The sequence below is a fragment of the Cricetulus griseus genome, chromosome 6 (assembly GCF_003668045.3).
Source record: "Cricetulus griseus strain 17A/GY chromosome 6, alternate assembly CriGri-PICRH-1.0, whole genome shotgun sequence".
NCBI lineage: Eukaryota > Metazoa > Chordata > Mammalia > Rodentia > Cricetidae > Cricetulus > Cricetulus griseus.
Genome location: NC_048599.1, coordinates 155,340,202 through 155,353,884, shown reverse-complemented (window position 1 = coordinate 155,353,884; position 13,683 = coordinate 155,340,202). Strand labels below are relative to the sequence as shown.

Here is a 13,683-nt window from a genome sequence, read left to right as displayed (position 1 = left end):
GACCCTGCCCTCAGTAAGTGCTGTCCCAGCTTCCAGGAACCATGCCAGGGTCTCTGCTCCTCAGAGGCTTACCCGCCAGGGACACAAACTGCTATTCCCATTTTTCACTTGAAGAAATGGGCTCAGTTAGATGCCATCTGCCTAGTTCTACACCAAGGCAGAGTGAATACCACAATCCAGTATTGCCCTGTCTCTTCCCTGTATCACTCCCTTGCCCTTGACATGGTGGTCTTTCCCTGACACAGGGCCTAACTCTCTCCCTAAAACCTTCTTTCTGCTGCTGACTGTACTGGATTCTCCAACCCCACTATGTATACCTTACAGCCAAGGAAATGAAGGCCCAGAAATGCACTGGCTGGGCACCAGATGTGTAGGCTTCTTGGGAGCCTAGTCTCCATGAGGAAGTACCCTGCAGGGAGCTCACCTTCGGCAGATGAAGTGAGCCCTCACTCCAGGGCTCCCCATGGCCCAGCAGGCAGCTGGTTCCTCACAGCCACTCAACAAGCCCCTGAGGTTGAACATACAAACCCATCTTTGATGAGCAAGAGCTGGCCCTGGCGTGCAGCTGTGGTGTGAGGTGTGTCTCCAACCCTGACCTGGTAACAGGGCTCAAGAGCAGGCTCCTCTACCATCTCAGAGGGCAGAAAGGGGTCCCTGGGAACCTTCTGGCAGGCCTGGGGCTCCACGGAAGTCACTCCAGTAATACCAACTTCATCTGTAGACATTAGATTTGTGTTCTAAGAACTACCAAGGCTAGTGAATTCAGAACACCCTCAAAACCATCTTCCTGAAGAAGCACTGAGAATGATCTAATTTGCACCTGGGTTGGCCACGTGCGTTCTGAAAAGCTCTCTGTGTCTTAATTCACTGGAGTCCCACCATGGCTTTCTGTTTCCTCCCACTAATGAGCAGAGGCCACATACCTTCTAATCTAAAGATCTAGGATGAGCCCGGGCTGTATGACTAGTGTGGTCCACAACCTCTCCCTAGTCAATTCCATGACATACTCTATAGTGGGAAGCTCACGAGGGGCTACGGGGCTGGAAGCAACTGTGCAAGCTTTGTCTGCCTGAACCCCTCACCAACTCCCCTCTGGCCTTACACCCAGCTCTGGGGCCAGTTCACCATACCAGTCTGGTGGCAGCTAGCTAGGCATAACTGGTCTTCAGAGGGAAGATAGAAGTCACTAGATAGCCCGGCGAGCCAGCCTGTGTGAGCTGCTGTGGCTATGGAGCAGAGAGGCCAGCAGAGGAGGGCACTGCAAACATGGACAGGGTTGAGCTCCCTAGCTGACAGGCTTGGGGAGGACACCAAGGCACCACCCCCACCCCTGTCACCCTGCAGGAAGTCTGTGAGGAGCAAACCCCTTTTGACCTACCACTGTCCCCTGGCTCTGGGGACACCTTTGCTGTCCTGGAGCTCCAGCACATGGCTGCCCGCGCCCAGACTTTTCACCTCTAACTCTCTCTGATGTCCAGATGCCATGTGACTCTCTTCCCCATTTCTTTCACTACCACCTCTGCTAAAAGTGCCATCGCTGTGGCACTGGTTCCCCTGGGCACATTGCACATCCACTGTTTTCAGTTTCTCACAGGGGCATGGAAGGTTCCAAGGCACCAGCTTCTGACAGTGTCTTTTCTTTTTCTTGGCTTGATTCTTAGCATGATTCCTAGTATGGACAGTAGTGCCTACCACATAGTAGGTGCTTCTCCATATCTGCAGGATAAATAAATGACTAAATGAATACAGAGTACTAACTAACAGTAGCCCCAAAAGGTTCTCTATGTGTAGGTGAGGTGCAGGAGTCCCTCATGTACCATGGCCAAGGAAAGGGATGGGGTGGGACACCATGGGCTATGAGGAAGGTAGGAACAGGGCTGGCAGCCATTGGGTGAGAGGCGGAAGGGCATTTGAGGCCCTGCAGAGGCTAGGAAAGTTTCCCTCGTCTGCCATGATGCTGGCTGCAACAGCTTCAGCCTGGGCACAGTGCAGTTGGCTCCTGAGGCCCCCTGAGTTCAGCTATCCGGGGCTGCCCCTGCTAATATTAGCCTGTCCCCACCCAGCCTGGCGTCAACTTGGCGGGGTAGCCCAACCTGAGAATGGGCACTGTCCCTGTCCACTGGCACCAACAGCAAGCAACTCTCACCCCTGGTTCCAAGATCCTGCAGCTCTGAGGTCCAAGGGACCCCTGCCACTGCCCCTCCCTGGGCCTGAGCATTTCTTGCCAGAGAAGCTACAAAGCTTGGACCTAAGGGGTGTGGCCTCCTCCACTGCCAGGCCCACCACACTGGCACACTTGTCAGCATCTCAGGTCACTGAGTTGGGCTCTTGGCCAGAGTCTGATGTCAGCTGCCTGTCTGCCTCCCTCCCTCTCACCAGCAGGAGGAAGCTCTGTCACCTCCCTCTAGAGAAGGAGGAATTGCAGAGGTGAGTGGTCCATTGCAACAGACAGGCAGACTGAGGCTCAAGGGGAATGTGACCTGCCTGTAATAATGGGGTGTCATGGGAGAATCCTGGCCTGTCTCCCAGAGTGACGTCATGGAAGCCAGATCCTGGGAGGCTGAGTAAACTGGGGTCCTATGGGTCAGGGTAGGTTAGGTGACCCTTGGAAGAGGTATTTTTAGGGGATTTGGGAATTCAAAGAACAAATCAGGTGGGACACAGACGCAGCTTTGGATCTTCTAGGGCCACTAGCTAGTGGGAAGATAATGAAACCTACAGTAATTAAACACTGGTTACGTTCTGGGTTCTGGACCCAGTTTTAATTCTCCCAATTTCCCTATGAGTCAGGAGCTATGAAAAGCCTTCTCTTGAGACACAGACAGGTTAGGGTACTTGTCCAAGGTCACACAGCTGGTGAGTGGGGCTGAGATTTGAACTCAGGTTTCCCCACTCAAAAGGCCTGCCCTAAGGAGAGAACAGAACTTTGAGTCACACTGCCAAGGTCAGATAGCCAGGAACTGATTGATGTTCAAGAGTTATTTCACATCTATTCTACAGCATGTATGGCTGAAACTCCAAGTAGAGGAATTTGGGCTAAAATAACATCCTTTCTGGGCCTTTGTGAGAAGGAGTCTGTTTTGAAATCAGGGTCTAATGACTAGAGTGTCCCACAAGCATAGTTGACAGAGGAAAGAGGACAAGATGGGCAGGGAAGATGTGGAGGGAAAGGTAGAGAAAGAGAGTCAGAGCTGTAAAGAAGGCTCAGTGGCTGAGAGCACTGGCTGCACTTCCAAAGGACAGGGGTTCAATTCCCAGCACCCACACTTGTCTGTAACTCCAGTTCCAGAACCCAACATCCTCACACAAGCATACATGCAGGCAAAACACCAATGCACGTAAAAAATAAAATGAGAAAAAGAGAGAGAGAGAGAGAGAGAGAGAGAGAGAGAGAGAGAGGGAGGGAGGGAGGGAGGGAGGAAGGGAGGGAGGGAGGGAGGGAAGGAGGGAGGGAGGATCCCACAAGAAGTTGTCTTAGGCTGTATGTGCCATGCAGGGCTTAGCAGCTCTTGTGTATAGGGCTTGGATCTCTGATTGGAAGTACCCAGGCTGATGCAGTGGGAGATGGGAGTTTGGAGAGGGCCCTGGATATGAACACCTTCACCTGTAGGCCTAGAGTGCCTGCAGTAGCAGAGGTAACCATACCTTGATCTGGGCATCATAGCAGTTCATCACCATACCTTAACCTGTTCCCCAGGGCTCCAGTATGGGAGAGGGAGGGATTCCCAGGTAAGGTAAGGAAAAGGGGGATTGAGTGAAGGGTGAACTCAAGGCATGACCCCCTGTTCAATCTTGAACTCAGACCCTGCCATTGTTTTCTTCATTCAGTAATTTTGTTTGTTTTCAGATGAAGCCTTGCTATGTAGCCTAGGCTAGCCTCAATGGAGCCCCTCCTGCCTCTGCTTCCTGAGCAGGCATATACTGCTTCCCCTAACACACACTCAGATTGCTTCACCTCCAGCAAATACATATCGACACCCATCTTGTTCCTGGTACTGCTCTGTACTTAAGGGATGCCACAACTGGTAAAAGAGGCTGAAATTACTGACATCATGGAACCTATGTGCTAGGAGGACAAACAACCAAGGCAAGTAAGGAAAGCACACAGACTGGCAGATGCCCAAGAGAAAACCATGATACTCAAGACAAGGGAACCTGGAGAGAAGAGAGAAGAATACGAGGCAGCAAAAGATGAGTGGGTGGGACCTGGGCAGGAGGGCATAAGAAAGAAGGTTGTAGTGGGTCGCTCTCACAGACACTTACAGTCCCTGGAATGAGTTAGGCTTCTCCTCTGAGGGAAACCAGAATCCTGAGGGAGACAGAACAAAGACTGATGGGGTCCAGTATCCTTGGTTAGGGCCTTGGGCAGAACTGAGGTGAGGAGGATAGAAGGCTGCAGCCAGAGTCTACAAAGGTAGCTTCAGCTAGAGAAGTTAGGGGTGATGGGTGTGGGTGAACTCTGGGTGAGTCTGAAGCTGGTATACGAGAAAAAGTACCCGGAGGACACCCCCAAAGCTCTGTGCCTGAGTATCTGGATGGAGGCAGTTGGACTTTGCTAAGAAGGGGCCTCACCCCAGGCTTCATCTTCTTGCCACCAACTGGGCTGCAAGGAGAATCAGAGTCACACAACAGCTCTGCCAACCTACATGCACTATCCAGTGGTCCGTGGATCCTGACACTCCCCTCCGAGGCTCCACTGCCTACCTCAGCACCCTGCCCCCCCCCCCGGCATCTAATGCACACAAGTCATCTGGGCATCCTGTTAGAATGCAGGCTCTGGGGCTTGAGACTTACTTCTAACAAGCCCCAAACCAACCCCTGTCAGCTCATGTTGCTTTTGGTCAAGGGGCCATGTTTGGAACAGCAGTCCACCCAATGTAGTCCCCATAACTGTGTCCTGCTAGCATTAATATCACCAGGAATGGACAGTTCTAGGAATGGAACCTTTGCAGGAAACAGCCCAGGAATCTGAACTTCTTGAAGCACCCCAGGTAGTTCTCAAGGGTCAGCCTAGGCAGGAGGGTCCTCCAGCACCTATCCCTGAACCTCCATTACAGCAAGCCTCTTACATTGTCCCACACAGTATTCCCCCAATACAGTCGCATACTAGAGGTCCCCTCTGAATGACTTCTTACTGCTCCCTGATAGCTGACAGCCAAGACATGAATTCGTGGAAGAGAGCAAGAGCTGGTGTCACTGAGCTGATGAAGCACACTCCAAAGCAGTGGTATCACAGGTCTGAGCCTGCTACTGCGCTGGTGAGCCACCCAGGACGGGAGTGACTACTATGCCTTTTGAATGATGAATGAATGAATGAATGAATGAATGAATGAATGAATACCTGTTGAATATGCCAGGTGAAGAGAGGCTCTGAAGACCCTTCCTTGGGCTCCTTCCCACTTTGTGCCAGGACTTGTGTCCAGAAAACTCACCTATGTCCTGGAGGATAGCTAGGCTGCTGTGGAAGGAGAGAGAGGAAGGACTCACTTGTCTCTTGGCTCCTTTGGGAAGCTGAAGTTCAGAATGCCATGGCTAAGAGATTCTTAGTACGCATTGAGATCAACCTTTTCCTGAGTGACAGGTGGAGAAACTAGCCCCAAAGCATTGGGACTTGCCTGGAGCAGCTCAGTAGCTTCAGTGGCAGGCTATAAATCTTGTTCTGTCTAGTTGTCCAATGCCTACAACCTGGAGTTTGTTTGTGATCTCATAGTGTACATCTGATGGTCTGTACATCCCTAGCTCCAGGCCTTCAAAGGTTAAACACTCATGTCTGGTCTAAATTGTGCAAACTGGGTGCCTCAGTACCCAAGGCATTCAGTCCAAAAGGAGGAGGCTTGCACAGGCAGCCAGGCTGAGAGCAGGGAACTGAGGAGGGTGGACACATGTTCAGAAGGGAGCAGAAAGGACAGCAAGTCAGGGTCAGGGGAGTAGATGAGCAGAAGCCCAGAGGTGAAAACAAAGCTTGAAGACCAGGGGACCCAAAGGAATATAACTAAAGGGGATAGTGGGGGACACGGTCCGGGACCAGGGCAGGCCTCAAACTCAGGGCTAAGGAAGCAGCCAGCATTCTTTCCACACTGAGTCTCACACAAGGTAAGTTTCCATTTCCCCTGGTTCCTCTGCCATTTCCTGAGGGACCTAGCTTGTACCAATGGGGGTAGGAGACCACTGGGCACTGTGGGGACACTTTCTTCTTTGAGAGCTCCTTTAGTCCAACTGGGACATGGCCCTCCTGCTATGATCCTGGTCAGGGCTGGATGAACAGGATCTGGACAGGTTTGGGAACCAGATGGGAACACAGGCCTGGAGCACGGCAGGCTTCGGGCCCCAGCATCTCTGCATCAGGGACGGGAGGCAGACCCTGAGTGCTGCCTGCTCTGTGCGTGAGCTAAGGACCCTCTCAGTGACAAGGGCACAGAAATAATAATGTAGTCCCGAGGGATGCTGTGAGACCTGCAAGCCCTTTAGACAGTGTGACATGTGCAAGCACATTAATAAACAGTGGCACTGAGAAATGGACGTGATCTGCAAAATTTGACTTGGGAGATGTTAGGAATTGGGGACAAATCCTGGACTCACTGACCAGAGGAGTCTCACCACGTAGGGATTGGGTCTGGGAGGGCAAATAGCTGTTTATTCTACCTCCATCTGGAGAGGAAATGTGGAGGAAGTAAGAGGGACGGACTGTACACCTGGGTGCGGCATTGGGTTCTTTAAAACTGGGAGCCAAGAGCATCTGTGTTGTGAGTTTGGGTCCCACTGGCACATGTGGTGGTTGGATGTGCCTTCCCCTCACTGAGTCTGCATTGTCTACCCTGGATGAGGAAGGTAGCCATGATGATTCCCTAGGCCCCTCCTGCTATGCCCACCTGTGCACTTCCTGTAAAATGCCACCTTAGGGTAAGAACTTCATTAGACTGACTTAGTCTGAACCCCCCTCTGAGGTACCTGATCATATCTCATCAGGTTTTCATCTTCCACCACTCCTGGTGATGTCTGGTGACACTAGCCCGGTTTCAGTGAGAATCCTGTTACCGCTGGTATAGTCTTCTGTTTCCTGATGGCAATTTTCCATTCACTGACTCCTCCACCCCCACCCTCACCCTGCTCCTCAGCTACAAGCTCCCACTTGCCCTAGTACTTTCTTCACAGACCAGCCCTAGGTTGAGCCCCCTACTGCAAGGTCCCATTGCATGGGTTCCTGTACTTATTGTCATGGTCTTGAATATGGTCTGCTTTCCTATAGACTTGTGCTTTGATCCATGCCCTTGAAGAACTTTTTCTCTGATAGTAGTGGCTGGAGGTATCCAGACAACAGCTCATCCTATGCACAGGGAAAGTCCCTTCCAACCAACTTCTTAAACAGAAGCTGGCAGCCAGCTGCCCTGGAGTCTCTCAGGCTCTCCTTTGCCTCTGAACTACCTTCACAGATGGGAGCTAGGACTGGGGTGGTGGCCAGGCTGACCCAGGAGTGACAGCAGGGTGTGGCTTAAGGCCCTGACCTTTTGGTCCAGAGTGGAATACACTGGTCATGAGACTGCTCAGAATAGCCAGAGGCACTAAATTCAGCTGTCTTGGGAGGCTTGAGGTCCCTGGCTCAGGCAGTGGGCCCTGGAATGAGCCCCTACCAGAACCCTCCCCCACCTCTGAGACAAGTCTTGTCTTCCCTGGGAGACTGAAGCCAACAACCACCAAAGCTTCTAGTAGCAAATGCCAAACCTCCAGATTATTGGAGCTGCCCCCAGGGTGGCAGAGTCGAAACCGTAGGACTCCAAGTGCCTGCTGAGCTTGGAGTTAGAGATGAGGGTTCCCAGACACTCTGCTCACCTGTGACCTTGAGAAATCACTCCTCTCTGGGCCTCAACCTCCCCTGTCACAACAGCTCTCACTATATTGAGTGTAGAGGAAGCTTAGGACCTGGAGGAGATAAACCTGAATGAGCAATGCTTCTCATGAACAGCCAACCACCAACCAGTGGTTGTTCTGAAGGGAGGGGCCCTGGGACTTAACCCTGATCCAGTCTCTGGAGGCCAGGAAGGTACTGCTAAGAAACTGCTTTTATGTGGGTGTGAAGGACCGGGAGTGAGATAGGAAGAAAGAGTCCCGGGGGAAGGGAGAGGACATGACCGAGAAACTGTAAGCAACCAAACCAGGGCAGATGATCATTCCTTGAGCAGTGACTAAAGCCAGGCAAGAGCACACTGGAGAGTCAGGCTGGCCCCAAGAGGCCCCAGTATGAACCTTGGAAGTCCTGCAGGCTTTGGTGACCTGACCAGTTTTTCAGTTGGAAAGGTCTTTGTATTTGCCAAATGGGAAAATGGGCCGGAAAGGCCCGGGACTAGAGTTGGGGAAAACAGTCAGGAAGCTGCTGGAAGAGGTGGGCCTGAGGCAGCCGTGGGGGTTTGAAGCACAGCAGTAAACATGATGTTAGAGGAGAGAATGGAGTCCAGAGATGGTTGTGAGTTAAGACAGTAAGGCAGAGCCACAGCAGAAACACCAGCAAAATGATAATAAGTCAAGCCACACAGCAGCCCAAATTTCCTGACTGTTTCCCATGTGCCTGTGGCCATCTATTGTTACCTCAGAGATGCTCTATGTGAATCCTCTATGGTCAGTCCTCCCACTGTTCATTAGTGATGGGAATGAAGGATGCTAACTTATAGACACCTGATCTGTGGTTTTCTTTACTTAAAGGGCCTTGGGGGCTTGGAGGTACAATAAAACACACACACACACACACACACACACGCACGCACGCACGCACGCACGCACGCACGCACGCACACGCACGCACGCACGCACACACACACACACACACACACAAGGACTCCTGCTAAAGCACAGTGGCTGGATGGCCATGCTGCTGCTAACAGGTTTTCATTACATGCTAGCATGTCTCAAGGGTACCCTGTCCAGGGGAGGAGTGAGCTTCCTAAGAAGTCTCTGTTAATAGTTACATCTTTGCTTCATGCCACAGCCTGGGCTTCCAGAGTTGTCTAGGAAGTGGGACGCAGGGAAGGAAGAGAATTCTTTGGCTAGGCTCTTCATTGTAACCATTAGGTGACTCCCTCCACAGAGAGTTAAGAAGCTTTAGGTCTAAGGACAAGGCAAAGGGGCAGAGAGGGACAGGAAGTCAGAGGAGAGATGGACAGTAGAGTGCAGCAAGATGGGGCTTCCCCAGCTTTGAGATCATGGATATTCATCAGGTCAAGTGACCTGAGGGGACTAATGTCACTACACTCACACATGTATGTGTATTAAAGACACTCCCTGGCCTGCAGCCTAGAGACAGACCATCATTGGCCTTGATATGACACTGAACAATGCTCCTGGTGACAAGTACATCACAGACAAAGACCTAGGGCCTCTGACCTCATCTGACTCTCAAGGAGGCTCAGAGGGCAGGCTCAAGCCAGCTGGTCTTACATATCTGCGCTCACACCTCTGCAACTTTTCATACAAGAACTGCACTTCCTCTGCTTCTGCCTGCCAATACCTGCTCACCCTGTAGTGCTGGCCATTGTGACTTCAGGAGGCAGCATATTCCAGGATGCCCTCATCCCATCATCCACATAGTTACAGCACCACGCACACCTTTGTGTGTCTGAGGCTGCAACAACCCCCATCCCAGATTACAGGTGGGGCTCAGCCCCAGCTCACCTCACTCCCCAACACCTGCTCTGGAATGACAGGGGCCAAGGTGTTCTGGCCAGCACTGCTGCCCCTTATAGCTCCAATGGGACGTCCTCTCCCCACCAAAGAGTCCTTATCTTCCACAGCCAATAAATATCCTGATAGCTCCTTGGGGGAAAGTGACCTCAACTCACTGCTGATCCATACATCCACAACTGGCCTGGCCGGGACATATATCTTCTGAGGTATGGCATGCAAGGATATTCTTCAGTCAGATAGCCCAGGAGTTCCAGGAGATGGAGACAGCAGGCAGGGAACCTACAGAACACCACCTTCTTCCAGGTACACCCAGGCCACACAATATCTCTTTCACATACAAGCACTAATGGCAATAATGACACACATCTAAGATCCCTCTTATACAAAACACACATTGTCACACATGGGGCCTCACGGTTTCTTAACACATAACCACACACTATCTGTCACACATTATACACAGATAGTGTTGTGGACATAGGCTTACACATACACAGCTTTACATGTACACTTCCACACCTGGCCACACATCTCTCAGAGATACCCTGACCTGGCGTCTCACAGGTAGCATGTCTCTTACACATGCATCTTCTTTTCTTCTTATTACACAATTCTCTCCCAGGGCCTCTCTCTTACACACACACACACACACACACACACACACACACACACACACACACCACCATCTGTCAACACACATGATCTCACATCCAGTTTCTTTGACACAAGGATCTCTCTTATTCTCACAGTCTCAACACACACAAACAGACACACCACACACACACACACACACACACAAACACACAGGAACACACATGTGTGCCCTCAGAATCACACTCACTTAACATTTTTATTCATACACACGAGGAGTCTCACACACCCACACAGAAGCTCATGCACAAGCTTTTCTAGTTTTTATTTCACACACAGAGACTATATCACACGTGAGATTCAGGTCTAGAATCAAGGGGGAAAAATTGAATGCTAAACCCAGACCCACCAATCTGAGAAGGCTTTTCCAGGCTGTGAGGGGGAGGAGTAAACAAAGGTGAAAGCAGGGCAGGCAGCATGGGAGCAAAGATGGAAGGGGGAGGAGGCAGGCAGCAGGCTGGTCTCTGCGCAGGGCTGCAGACAGGCAGCGCAATGCAGTTAGGCTGGCCAGACGGGCAGGTGGCAGGGGCCTGGTTCTAATCCCAGCTCTTCCTTTAGTTCTCCCTCCCTCTGTGGGTTTTGGTGCCCTCAAGTGGTACCCATGCAAGTAAGAAAAGACCACCACCTTTTCATGAGGCTACAAGAGAAAGAAAGTAGCACTGCTGCTCTAAGGGGAACACCCACTAACACCCACCTGTACCCCAACACCCCACCTGCCACCTCTGGCTGTTCAGCTTTTCCCTTCGTCTGCTCTTCAGTGGCCGCTCATGTGAGAGTTTCTGGACTTCCCAGCCTTGTGGTCTTAGACTGACAGGACCTCAAGCTGCACTTAGCTGTTCTACTTCCACTTCCACTGAGTGAAGGCCACCCCACAGCCAAAGAGCAAATGAGAAGGATGGAATACACCCCACTGAACCTCACCCGCCCTGAAACATGGGTACACTGATCAAAGCAGAGTCCAAGGAGGCAGGAGGAGGGGTCCAGCCCTCTGCAACTCCCCTAAAGAAGTTGGGCCTATGTGGCATGGCCTAGCTTCCAAGGGCCAAGGTCAAATGCAAGTGGAAGGGTTGCTCTAACCCAAGCCGTGGCCTGATAATGCCAGGCATCTCTCTCCCAGCCTATGCTGGTTCATTCTCTCAGTCCCACATTCCAGCCCCTCCCCACAGCTCAGCATAGTCTCCAGTTACATAATCCTCTAGCTGTAGTGGCCTCTGTCCTCAAGGAGAGGGGAGAAGAAGACAGGCCTCCTCTGCAAGGTCCCAGGCCACCCTAGACAAAGGCAGGGGCCAGTGGCCATCTCAGGAGAGAATAGTTCCAGGAGACTTTGATTTAAATTTTACTTGGCTTCCTACTTCCGGGTTGACCTTGGCCAAAATCCTCAGTGACAACATGGGAGGCCAAGTGCTCTCTCTCCATCCCCACCCCCAGCACCTGTTCTAAGATTCAGGGTATAAGTTTTTGAATTGCTGTCCCCACCCCACAGGTCTGTCTTTCTGTTTTATCTTAGCACCCAATCTGTCAGGTGTCTGCCTGTGCAAGCCCTTCCTTGTCCTTGGGCACCTCAGACCCCCTCCCCAGCTTTGTCTACTGATCTTCTGTGGATTCCAGCTCCTCCTCACGACCCCCTACCCCAGCTCTGGCTCAGCCCCCTGGTCAGTAAATGAGAAGGGACCTGGAGCAGTAAAAGGCAGCTGGGCCGAAGCAGTGCTTTGCCTGGGAGGGGCAGAGGTGGCTGATAGATGGGGGAGGGGCCGTTGAAATTGGTACTCTTCAGGCCAGAGAACAGAGCTCTAAAAGATCCTGAGTTTGTCTTCCAGGGTAGGCGTCTGTCTCTCTGGGGTCTATTTTTGGGAGATGGTCCATCAAATGGTCCCTGCAGTCCACCATTCTCCCCAATTTTACATAGGAAACTGATCCTTGGAGGCCATCTGGAGGGCCAAGGTCAGCAGAGGGGTGTCCTTTCTCTCTAGTAACAGTTTGCGGTTTCTAAAGGGGCGTGGCTGATGAAGACACGCCCACTTCACTCACTGCCTCTGGGTACATTTCCCCTTAAGGTTTTCCTCTCTGCCAGCCTCTTCCCGGGGAGCCAGTGGAAGCAGGAGTTTAAGGCTTTCTTGAATTCTTCCTCCAGGCTCTTCCCAGACCCAGGAGGGCAGGTGTCGCAGAGGTCGTCATTCTTTGCACACCACCCGCTGCCCAGGCCCACACCAATCATCAAGCTATTAATTAGCCATGAGCATTCCCAAGACCATCCCCCTCAGATGGTTTAAGGAAGGTCCCTGGGGAGGGAGGGGCTAACTGTCTCTAGCTTCCTAGCAGGCTAAAACACCCTTTCTACTCCAGAGGCTTCCTGACCTAGGAAGAAGGAAGGAGTCCCCCACCTCCCCCAAACCAAAGGGCAATTCACACCTTCACAGTGTACATCTGCTAAAGGCACGAATAGGCACTAACAGGAGTGTGGGGTGTCATGTACATTCAAACATACACATATGCTCACTTGTTCCCACATGCTTCAACCATCCAAATACACACCAGTATACTTAATAAATATGCATTCACAGTCTACACACACACGCACACACACACACCACCATTCATATGCTCTCATACAACCAGCAATACAGACTCATGTATACAAACCCAGTCACCACTGCAAAATCACCCCATTCTTTCTTACACACGTACACGTACACACCCCCTTCGGTTCAGAACTCTGGGCACTCACTGTCTATTGCACCCTGCCCGCACCTTTGCCCGGGAAGCGGCAAAGGCTGCCTTTCCGGGTCAGGTCCTTCTGATGGATAAGCTGTCACTTACCCGCGCATAGCGGGATGAGTAGGGGTCCTCGAACAGCGCCCAGATGCGCGGCTGCCAGCGGCGCCAGAAGCCGCCAGGCCGGCCATCTGGGGAGTCACTGAGCGCCAGTCTCTTGGTCATCTCCAGCTCGTCCTCACCATCGCCCGAGTCGCCTGGGCCGTCGGCATCCGCGTCGTCGGCGCTGTTGTCCAGGGGTGCGCCGCCAAAGCTGTCCAGTGCCTCCTCAGCGTCGCGGTGCTGGCGGTAAGTCATCCAGCAGCAAGGCTCCACGTCTGTCTCGTCGATGCCCCAGAAGGCCAGCTCCTCCTCGTAGAGTGGCCCGCACACGTCGGCCGGGCAGTGTAGCTTGCCGGTGCGGTAATAGTTCAGGATGTGAGCGAAGACGCCCGGGTGGCGGTCGAAAAAGAACTCGTCGGCGCGCGGGTCATAGTCGAAGTGGCTGTGGGCGTCCGGCTCTGCCAGCCAGGCAAGCCGCGTGCCGGGCAGCGTGCGCAGCGTCGAGCGGTACGTCTGGTGGCGCGTGCCGCCCACGTTGATCACGAT

At 52.3% G+C, this 13,683-nt stretch overlaps 1 protein-coding gene across 1 annotated transcript in view; it reads right to left on the bottom strand.

The window, feature by feature from the left end:
- Positions 1-13,683, bottom strand: part of Kcnc1 (potassium voltage-gated channel subfamily C member 1) — an 89,532-nt gene that overhangs the window by 26,614 nt on the left and 49,235 nt on the right. Inside the window, exon 4 of the mRNA XM_035447115.1 lies at positions 13,141-13,683. Coding sequence (XP_035303006.1) covers positions 13,141-13,683 — 543 coding nt within the window. The remainder of the gene's footprint in view (positions 1-13,140) is intronic.